We start from the raw sequence: 11,475 nt of genomic DNA on the forward strand, positions 1-11,475 counted from the left end.
TTCCAAATGAAGGAAGTGTAACTTAAAGTTAATCAAAACTGTTGTTGAACCCCTTTTAAATGTTCCATAACAAACATTTTTCGGGGGGTTCTGTGGTGTGCCTTCTCTAAAAAATGTAAATAAAATTGAACATCTATTTTATTAAATATTTTCTGGTCTGGTTGTCTTAAAAATGTGTTCTCAAACAGGCTGTTTGATTTGATGGCCCTTGTTACGTAACTAGGGGCTGCTTGTAATAATCCCAGACACCAGGGAGAGAATATTTACCCAGCCCGGCCGGCTTGTGTGTTTGACGTGCAGGAGACTTCATGCTGGATGACAGCATGAAGCTGTCCACTGGACATACTTGTGCTAAGGATGTCCAGGAGAAGAGGTTCCTCTGTGTATCATCATCAGATGTCCAGCTTAGTCGTCTCATGTCCTAACTGCACTATGTAACTACCCAGGATTTGAACCTGGGTGTCCTACTCAAGTACTGCCATTTTTACCAATTAGCTAATATAGCCTACCTGCTTGCTGTGGGGAGAATTTGAATTTTTGTGTCAAACCAGATAAGGTGGTGTCCAACCTAGCCACAGAATGTCAATAGAAGAGCAGGGACACCAACCACCCCAATTGTATTATTTATATTGTATTAACATATGTCGTATATTATCAGTGATAAGGTCGCAGGCCTGCCTTGGAAGAGAATCTTGAGTCAGAGTTGAAGATACTTTGTAAGTCTTTATTTTCAAGACAGCGATTTACAGCAAGGTGTCTGTCCTTGGATCGAATGACACAGAGCACACAAAATCACATCAATCAATACAATTTATACCTTTCAGTCAAGAGATCATCCCTAACTTTCCAACTCCTCCCCTAGTTCTCATTTGACCAGTCATATTCAACCAAGCTGGAGGCTGGACAACCCAAAACTCAGCACTCCCAGTCAGTGGTTGAACCAATTTGCATTTACAGAGAATTACATTAACAGGGATAAACATTAAACATATTTCCACATGAAACTTTGTAAACCATCTTACTTAATATGTTGTTAGCTTTTGAATGAATCCAAGAACCGGTATACGTTAGTGATTGTAGACTTTGGTTCAATGAACTTCATTGAAGACATTAAATTGTCGCTTTGTGTGTGAGCAGTAGATAGACTGGCAACTTCTCAAGAAAGGAACTAGGATAATTGATATGATAATGAACTCAGAGATAACAATGATCTGGTCAAAAGGGTTCTTTCAACCCCCTATTTTTACTGTTCTACTGTAAACACTCAACTTTGAATAACAGGTGAAGAAGGCCCAGGGTGCCCTTCCAAGCAATGGGTCAAAAGGTTTCTAAGGTGGCAAAGAATGAAAGGCCAACAGATCTACAGAAACATATGGGAGAATAGCATTTGAATGTCTTCGCAAAATAAACTACTAAAATCAGTGATCCAAAACACAATACTTAATATGGGAGATATGGTTCAAATATATGGTTCAAATATTCCACACATACTCAACCATACATATCGGACAAAATAAAAATGTATTCACCAAACAAGGTTGTATAATTCTGCTTTAATGCTGACAATGAAATTCAAGGGTTTTATTCAAACAAATGTGATGTGTCCCAACCATTATTCATCTGATAAGGACATTATTTCAAATATAAGACTAGAGCTTGTTTTGTGTGTGTGTGTGTGTGTGTGTGTGTGTGTGTGTGTGTGTGTGTGTGTGTGTGTGTGTGTGTGTGTGTGTGTGTGTGTGTGTGTGTGTGTGTGTGTGTGTGTGTGTGTGTGTGTGTGTGTGTGTGTGTGTGTGTGTGTGTGTGTGTGTGTGTGTGTGTGTGTGTGTGTGTGTGTGTGTGTGTTCCACATCATACTGTAAGTGGACTGATAATGGCAGAACTAAACACAGCATCGGCTACAGAATTAGTACAGCTGTTTGGGTCACTGTGTGACCATGGAATCGAACTGTTGTGATATAGTTTGCAACAAGAAGGGCCTATGTTATCAGAATCAATTTTATTGTCACATTAGGTGGAAAGAAGTGGCAAGTGGGTGATAATCATTATTCTTTTTAAATCATGCAGCTCCATCATTTAGAGCTTTCATAAGAAGGGTCGAGGTAAATCCTTGTGTGGGTAAGTGTATAGCTTTTAGATTTTGTATTTTGGAATTGAACTAACACATAGTTAAAATGAACCCAAAAATACCACTTATGTCTTGGGTTCATTTGGGATACAGAAGGAGTGGGCACCACGGAAGAGTGGGCACCTCAATGTTGGCAGTTTTTTCCAAAACGTACCACATAAAATAAAATAATTTGGAAAAGTAAATTATTTTTTTTGAACATGCAGGGTACATCACTATCAGACCTAAATTTAAGTTATCCCCCAACGTCTTGTTTATGCCCGAAATGACTGGCTTTACAGTTTTTTTTAAAACAATGTGTAGCAGCAACTGTAGAAATAGTAGGCCTTAATTGTCGAATGTTCAAGCATGTTCTAATCATGCAAAACGTACATTAGGCAATTGTCCAGAAATATATATATTTTTTTACATTTTGAAAAATAGCCAATTTAACATCAAGGTGCCACTCTTCCGGATACCCTGGAATAATACATAATTGTTATTATTACTAATAGTATCAAGTGGTATCATTAATTATCGGTATTACGTATTAATTTGCTTAATGATGTGAAGTATTCAGGGACTTATACAACATACTCCGGTACAGTAGGTGGCGGTATCCAGGTAAAAGCAATGGTGGCAACCTACCATAATAAGTAATAGAAGAAGAACCCACTTCCTGTCTGCCGCACACAGCAACAACAGCTACCTACTCCATGGCAACAACGTAACAACAACAACAACAGCACAATGTTGTCATTGAACAACACATTAGCGCACAAGCCTGTTAAATTCCAGTTGGAACAAGGTGGAGACTTTTTCATGGTGGGATCAGAGGTATGTAGCAAATAATGAACCGTTTCTAATGTTTGTCTCCGCAGTGTAAAGCTTCGATGTAGCATTTTACTGCTAGTTGATGCTAAACTGCTAATGTTAGCAATGTTACAGTCATTCCAGGTTTGATACCGAAATAGTCCAGCTAAAAATAATAACAGTAACAATGTCTCTATTTCATATTACTGGTCCGTGCCTTTGGAAAAATGAAGATAGTGAATGTAATTTTAAGTTAATTCACTAAACAGTGAATAGTAATTACAAAGGGCTCAAACTATCGATGATCTTAGTGATTATTTTCTATAATCGACTCAATCTGATTAACTTGAGCTCTATTTTATACTTTTGTGGAATAATAGCGAAAATATCCGATCTACAAGCTCACACAGCATGTCAAGTGGGCTTGTAGATATTTTGTATTTTGTGTGTGTGTGTGTCAGCCAATCTCCAGCACCATTGGCCCGATCGCAGCAAAACTTTGCACGCACACTTCCTGGGTGCTAGAGCAGAGCCTCTGCCCCAAATCTTTCAGATCAGCCTGCTATAGCACCACTAGGAGGCTGATTTTTGCAAAACACAGTTTACTACTCCTACTCCTACAGACTTTGGCCAAACATCACGCAAATCGGTACACATGATCTCCATAGTCATGTGATCAACACGGATCTGTCCGATTTTTCATAATCCATCCTGATAAGCCAAGATTGGCATGTAAAGTTAGCAAAACAACGTTTTCAGAAAATATGAATTATATTATATTTTTTATAATATTATTATTATTATTGCAGATTAGGTTAGTGTAGAGAGACAGTAAACACACAGAGAGAGAGAGAGAGTAGGGGAGTGACATGCAGCAAATGGTCCTGTTGGCTGGGAATTGAACCAGAGACTCAATGCCAGGCATTAGAGCCCATGTGGTACATGCTCTCACCACTCTGCTATCTGGTCATCCTGCATTGTGATGATCAAGTGTGTTGTGCTGCAACGTTATATGGCTTTGCTGCATTGTGAAGTTTACAGCACTCAGCAAAGCCATAACATTGCCGTCTGGGAAGTTACTCTTTTTTGTAAATGAATGCATTTGTTGCACAATAATGTCCTACAAAAGTAGCAGATCTACAAGCTCACAATGCACTGTCTGTGATGTGATGCGTTGTGAGCTTGTAGATCTACAATATTTGCTATTTTTGAGGAAATGTGAAAGTGGTTAAAGTTGTACAATGCAGAATCACAAATAACGATTTTTAGCAACCTCTGCTGGTCACTACCGTCACTGCATACAATGTCCGTAGTCCTCGATTACCCAGAATTCCATTCGTTTTCACCGGAAGCCGGAAGTGTTTCAAAAAGCGATCTTTTAATTGTTTTATACTATCTACGGATCGTTTCTCTTAGCCAGTGGAGCATTAGTTACCATGAGCTGTGCTTTCTTTTTCTGTTCTTTTTCGATCTTCCAATCCTACATTCTCTTAAAATCAGCGTGAGGTTCCTTTTTGTTATTAGCGCGGTAGTTCCTGGCCAAACAGGAAACCGTTGCGGTAGTTCCTGGCCGACGTCATGACGTCGGCCAGGACGTCGGCCACGACGTCATGACGTTGGCCAGGAACGTCATTTTCCCGGGAAAGTCCCCCCCGTCCACGTTCAATAGAAAATATATAAATAAAAGGCTTCCGGGGGTGAAATTCATGGAGTGGGTGTTGTGAAACTTTTGCCACTCACAAAAGATATACAATTTAACTTTAGTTTTGTTGAAAACGTTACCTAGTATGCCTTTAAGTCTTTCTGTGGGTTTTATAAATATTGAATCAATGAAAATTTTTAACAAGAGCTTGTGACTAAATAATAAGTACATTGGATCGATTGGATGCATTTTTTCCCCAGTTCCCTGAAAAGTAACTGTTTTGGACATACAAGTTTTCCAACAAGTTTGATTCTGTCTCCTGCAGGTGGGAAACTACCTGCGTATGTTCAGAGGTTCTAAAGGGTCTCTGTACAAACACTACCCGCTCTTATGGAGGAGGCTGGCCTCAGCCCAGGAGAGGACGAAGATTTACGCTTTATCACAAAGTGAGTTATGGAAAAAAAATCAATTAAATATAGTGGAAAAAAAGAAAAATGTAATTAGATTTCATATTTCTACTAAATAATATGACTGCCCACTCTTGGCCAAGCAAGACCGGTGCGAGGCAAATGTCATAAGCTCAATATCACGCCTGGTCGAGCAGTATGTCCCTCTTCTGGTTCATATCCTTAGTAGGACAACTTATGGATATCAGCTCTAAACTAAGATTATACAGAGTTGTATCACCAACTGCCTTAGCAATGCATACCACCCTGTGTTGTTACATGAAGAAATGCAAGCATTCTGCTTACTATCATACTGCTTTCACACCAGTGGCCACAAAAGCTACGAAACTTCCAAGCATGGTCTCCTACATGAGTCACTGTTGCAGTGTTGCTCAAGCCACATTGTTCTGTAAAGGGAAAGGGTTAAATAGCACAGTGAACAGGTTAAGGGCTGTCCATTCACAGAATGCGGAGAAGTGTTGCTGTTCTCCGGCTCAACTTTTTGTGGGTGTTGTTGAGCAGTGCCAGTCGTCCGTTTCTAGCTGGCTCCCATTGAACAAATTACTTGTAGCCTGTTGCTTTGTCACCACTCATGCAATCTGGGAACCCATTCTGTAAAAAGAAAAAAAAAAAGGGGGGGGGGGGGGTCCTACTAACAACAACACGTTTAGGGCAGTGGTGCTTACAAATTATACCACAATCTGTCTTGAAAGTGTGAACACACCATGCATGCAATATAAAGATTCATTGTCACCATAATAACAAAGTAGAACGAGTACTGGCATTAGAACATGGACAACATGGACAACTCTTTAACTGCCAGAGTATAGAACTAAATAAGGCCCAGACTGCCAGCGATTCTACGATTTTCTTACCTTTTTAAGTAGTCACAGAATATTTATCTCCAGAATGATCGATCCCCTGATGGTTGCTAATCACTGAGTGTTCCACTGTGCTTCAAAAAAAAAAAAAAGTCATCGCGTTCGCTATGAAGTATGAACATACCATAATTATTTTTCTTTCCTATCACCAATCTACAGCAGTTATTCTGGTGAAGGCATCAGAATGTGAAGAGATCTTTGAGGGCAATGATGAGAAATACAAAAGAAAATCAAAAAATACAAAGCCGTTTCCACCAGCACAGAACCTCCAGCGTACCTCAGGTAAGTTCTACCTCCTTTGTAGTATTTCCAAAGCCAGCAGTAGGGTGATTATTAGGACTGAGTGATGGCGTAGGTTCTCAGCTTTTGTCAGATGTCAGAAGGCTCCCAGGATAAAAGGTTGGGAAGCATTGCTTAAGAGGAGCTAGGATTGAGCCCTGGGGGACCCTAGTCACGTAAGTATACCGGTTTTAAGTGTCTAACGTGTGGATGTTAAAATTAATTGTAAGTGTGACGGTTCCATTTCTTCCTAAGCTTTGATGATGACCCTGCAGTGAACTATGAGAATCCCTCCCAAACAGAAGTGGTGCTCCCCATTCATCTAGACATGGAGATGACATATCAAACTGACTTGTCCTGACTACAACAGATTGCATCAGCATTTTAGATTCAAATACTTGATGAATTAATGGCATGAACTTTGATTGTCCCACTTTTGAGAGAACATACGTACTTATAAACATACTGTACATACAGTACCTACCTACAAACCCTGCTTTAGAAAGCCTGGCCCAAAGCAAAATGTATTCCCAAAGCAGAGTTTCCGTGTGAAGTCAGGGCTTGAAATTGCAACTGTTTTGGTCACATAGGCTCCTGAAATGTCCCCTCAAAAGTGGGATAATCAAAGCCCATGCCATTTATTAATTCATCACAATTATTTGTATGACAATTAATCGTCATCTAAAATGTCGTGATCATGACATTTTTACCAACCTGATCTACTGATGCAGTCTGTAATAGTCAGGACAAGTCAGTTTGATGTGTCATGGCTTTAGAGAGCTGTTTTCGGGGCACAAAGCTGACGAGCAACCAAGTATAATTCAGCCTTTAGAAACTACCAATATTTAATGTAGCACAATATTCATATTTTGGGTAAAGTAACAAAGTATATTAATTCAAATTCCTTCAGAAGGTTTCTTGCTAAACCTTTGAAGCCTGGTTTCTCAAAACACCTCAATAATCCCTAGCTAGTAACTGTTTGGTCAATGTAAGCAATGATACCTCATTTTCTACATGGAACATGGAAGACAGAAATAATGGATTTTCATTTAAGGAACCCAATGGTCACTAACATGTTATTTATCTGCTCCTAGACACCCTGCACATGGTTGTGTGTAGAGAGAAGGTTCCTCCTGGACAGGAGAGGAGCACCAGTCTGCTCCAGGGGGAACCAGAGCCTCCACACATTAAAGAGGAACAGCAAGAGAGGAGCACCAGTCTGGTCAAGGAGGAACCAGAGCATCCACACATTAAAGAGGAACAACAGGAGAGGAGCACCAGTCTGGTCAAGGAGGAACCAGAGCATCCACACATCAAAGAGGAACAACAGGAGAGGAGCACCAGTCTGGTCAAGGAGGAACCAGAGCCTCCACACATTAAAGAGGAACAGCAGGAGAGGAGCACCAGTCTGGTCAAGGAGGAACCAGAGCATCCACACATTAAAGAGGAACAGCAGGAGAGGAGAACCAGTCTAGTCAAGGAGGAACCAGAGCATCCACACATTAAAGAGGAACAACAGGAGAGGAGAACCAGTCTGGTCCAGGCCCAATTACTTCAAAGACCAGAGGGTGATGGATCAATGATGACATCACTAGCAGTGAAACGTGAACATGATAAAGACCTCTCTTCACTCTGCTCTGCAGTTGAAATTGAAGTTGAAGTTGAATCTGACACTGCTGAAGACCGTGATGAGTGGGAGGAGACCAGTGGAGGTCAGTCAGCTTTAAACACACTGCAATCACACAAGATTTCACAAACGTGTGTGTGTGTGTGTGTGTGTGTGTGTGTGTGTGTGTGTGTGTGTGTGTGTGTGTGTGTGTGTGTGTGTGTGTGTGTGTGTGTGTGTGTGTGTGTGTGTGTGTGTGTGTGTGTGTGTGTGTGTGTGTGTGTGTGTGTGGACATGGGAAAAGGTCTACTGTAGGAGGAGATGAGTTTCAGCATGGATGCACCACTATGTATGTAATGTTGAAGGACACATATTATCCTTCAGCAGCATGCTGTCCCAATACAGGACTAAATCCCTTAGTTTAGCACTGTGTAGCAACACATGGGTATTCATACAGGGGAAACATGTTTTAGTTCATGAAGTGAGTGATTGATCTTGTTTTTTGAATATTTTTGTAGCTGCACAAGAATGAAACAGAGACTAAGCTACAAAAATGTACAGAAAAAGTTTCCAATGCCAATCTCAGCCAGTCAATATGTAGGAGTGATATAAAAAAGAAATGTTTTTGCAAAAATCCGCCTCCTGGTGACGCTATAACAGGCCCATGTGAAATATTTGGGGCAGAGGTTCTTCTGCTCTGGCATTCAGGGAGTGGGTGTGTACAGTTTCACGTCGATCGGGCCAACAGTGCCAGATATTGGCTGTCCACAGACACAGAGGGTTGCCAACTTTCAGAAATGGAAAAACTGGACTTTTTTTTGCGGTTCTGGGCGGATTGGGTTCGTTTTTTTCGCGGTTCTGGGCGGATTGGGTTCGTTTTCTTTCCAGTTTTTGGTTTCTTTATTTTGGTTTTAGGCTTAGGATTAGGAGTTAGGTTAGGGTTATGTTATTTAATTCATATTTTTGCCTGATTTTACCAATTTATTATCACAAAAAAATGAATAAATAAAATATTCAAACAAAACGGGTTTATACTAATGTATTTTGTGGATTATATTAGACAACAACTAACAACTACATAAGAGTTATTCTTTAAACGGGCACACTATTTAATTATATTGATTAATATATATAAGAGTTATTCTTTAAATGGGCACACTATTTAATTATATTGATTCATTTATATAAGAGTTATTCTTTAAATGGGCACACTATTTAATTATATTGATTCATTTATATAAGAGTTATTCTTTAAATGGGCACACTATTTAATTATATTGATTAATTTATATAAGAGTTATTCTTTAAACGGGCACACTATTTAATTATATTGATTCATATATATAAGAGTTATTCTTTAAATGGGCACACTATTTAATTATATTGATTAATTTATATAAGAGTTATTCTTTAAATGGGCACACTATTTAATTATATTGATTCATATATATTAAATAAATGTTTATTTATTAGACTTGAAAAACTCAACATTAATAAACAATCAACCATTACGGACCGTCTGACACAAGGTGCAGATTCAAAAGACTCTGACACACATCTCCACTCGTGGACTTAACATAGTTGTTCTTACCACTGTTTGTTTTTAAGAACAAAGTATTTTCTTAAGAACAAAGTATTTTCCTTTTAGAAGGGCCGGGGCTCTCTCTTCCACCGCACGGCCACACAGCGCACATTTCTCCTCACACGTTAATGAGGAAATCTCACACAAGCACGCACACACACACACAAGCGTGACCGGCACCCCCAGGGTCCTAGCGCCCTTCGTATACAGCACACAAACACACAGGCAGGCACGCAGGCAGACACAATGCATTGCGCGCAAACAGATTTTTTTTTCTCCCCCTTTACCCGGGAGTCCGGGACAAACTATGTCCCGTACGGGACACGCCTCTTTTGCCTCAGATACGGGGCGTCCCGGCTAATACGGGACGGTTGGCAACCCTAAGACACACGGACGGATGGACAAGGTGTAAAAAACAAAATGATCCTCATTTAGGGCTACCATCGGTCTCGTAAAATACAAAATCGTTCCGTATTCGGAAACTAAAAGACGCGTCCCATATTGAATTGAACTGATACAGAACACACTTTGTTCCATATTTCGAGGTCGGGGAATCAATATGAACCTCTTCAGTTCTCCATCCTTGAGATGGGATCCTAGTGATATGAAATGTGGCCGAAATGTATATAGGGCTGAAGTGGTTAATATATGTTTTGTAATATTAATCCAAATCTACAAAGTGACTAGAAACTAAAGTTTGCAAATAATTGTAGTGGAGTAAAAGTACAATATTTGCTCTGAGATGTAGTGGAGTAGAAGTAAAAGTACTGAAAATTGGAAATACTCCAGTAATGTAAAAATACTTCAACATTATACTTAAGTACAGTACTTGAGAGTAAATGTACTTAGTTACTTTACACCACTGGGGATTAGCATGCTGGCATTCCTTTGGCTACGATTATGTTCCAGTTTCGTTTCCGTCTCCGCTGTGTTGCACATCAGTGTTGCCATGTCCGCTTATTATAAGCAACTTTGGGCTTGTTTTTCTGTAAAGTCGCTTGTAAATATTGGTATTCTTCTGCCTACACATACTGTACGTCATGTCCTAGTATGAGCAAATAGGGGAAGGGAATCAACGTCACGTGATGCCTTTGTTTGGCCCGGCAAAAACTTGGAGGTGTCTCAAAGAATATGATTATTGGCAGAATCGCGGAACGTTTAGAATATTCGGCGGTCCCGTTTTCATTTTTCATAAGATCGGTGGTTTTGCAACGACCTGCACTACAATACTTCACCATATGTTGCGCTATGACAAAATAAACTCTTAAAATGTAACAACGTGTACGTTCCGTAGTGCAATTCCAATGGTGAAAGCTGTGTTGTTTCACCCGAAAAAAAGTAATGGCGAAAGAAGAATATTCTCAAAGAATATTAGCGTTTTGTTTGGGCTTGTAGATCTACAAGCTCACAACGTGTCGTGGTGTGAGCTTGTAGACCTATGTATATGTCGGCTATTTTCCAAATAGCCGACATATACATAGGTTTAAAGTGCTCATGTGGCCTAATGGGCGCTTCTTTTGGACTTGTTTTCATAGACCTGGTTGCTTATTTCTCTCTTGAGCATGGTGTTAGAGATGGGATTTATGGCTCTTTGAAGGGAGCCGGATCTTGGGGATCCGTTCCTTTCAAAGAGCCGTTCAAAGACTGGCTCATTTGTATATTTATATATATATTTTAGATATATAAATATATATATTTTTAAATACATAAATATATTTTAAATACATAAATATAAGTATATGTATATTATTATATAATATAATATAATTTATATTATATAAATATTATATATATATATATAAATATTATATAAATATTATATATATATATGTATATGTATATATATATATATATATATATATATATATATATATATATATATATATATATATATATGTATATGTATGTATATATGTATGAATATGAGGGAGATATAGAGAGGGACAGTGAAATTAGGCTGACATTTGGGTGACACACAGCAAATGTCGTCGGGAATGGGAGTCGAACCTGCCACACGCTGTCAGACTGGCCTAGGGTGCCTGGACGGTCACGCTATGGCCCAGGCCTAAAAATGGGCATATCTTCTTCAAATATCTTCCGATTTCAATGAATGAATGAG

At 39.3% G+C, this 11,475-nt stretch overlaps 2 protein-coding genes across 4 annotated transcripts in view; one reads left to right on the forward strand and one right to left on the reverse strand.

The window, feature by feature from the left end:
* Window positions 1–11,475, reverse strand: part of gemin5 (gem (nuclear organelle) associated protein 5) — an 851,612-nt gene that overhangs the window by 278,159 nt on the left and 561,978 nt on the right. The window lies entirely within an intron of this gene.
* Window positions 2,816–11,475, forward strand: part of LOC308089745 (uncharacterized protein) — a 29,605-nt gene continuing 20,945 nt past the window's right edge. For all 3 annotated transcript variants that reach the window (XM_080434643.1, XM_080434644.1, XM_080434645.1), the window contains exons 1-4: window positions 2,816–2,944; window positions 4,888–5,008; window positions 6,049–6,171; window positions 7,263–7,880. In XM_080434643.1, coding sequence (XP_080290769.1) covers window positions 2,858–2,944; window positions 4,888–5,008; window positions 6,049–6,171; window positions 7,263–7,880 — 949 coding nt within the window. In that variant the 5' untranslated portion in view covers window positions 2,816–2,857. The remainder of the gene's footprint in view (window positions 2,945–4,887; window positions 5,009–6,048; window positions 6,172–7,262; window positions 7,881–11,475) is intronic.

This window comes from Gymnoscopelus braueri (genome assembly GCF_963280865.1).
Source record: "Gymnoscopelus braueri genome assembly, chromosome: 8".
Lineage (NCBI taxonomy): Eukaryota > Metazoa > Chordata > Actinopteri > Myctophiformes > Myctophidae > Gymnoscopelus > Gymnoscopelus braueri.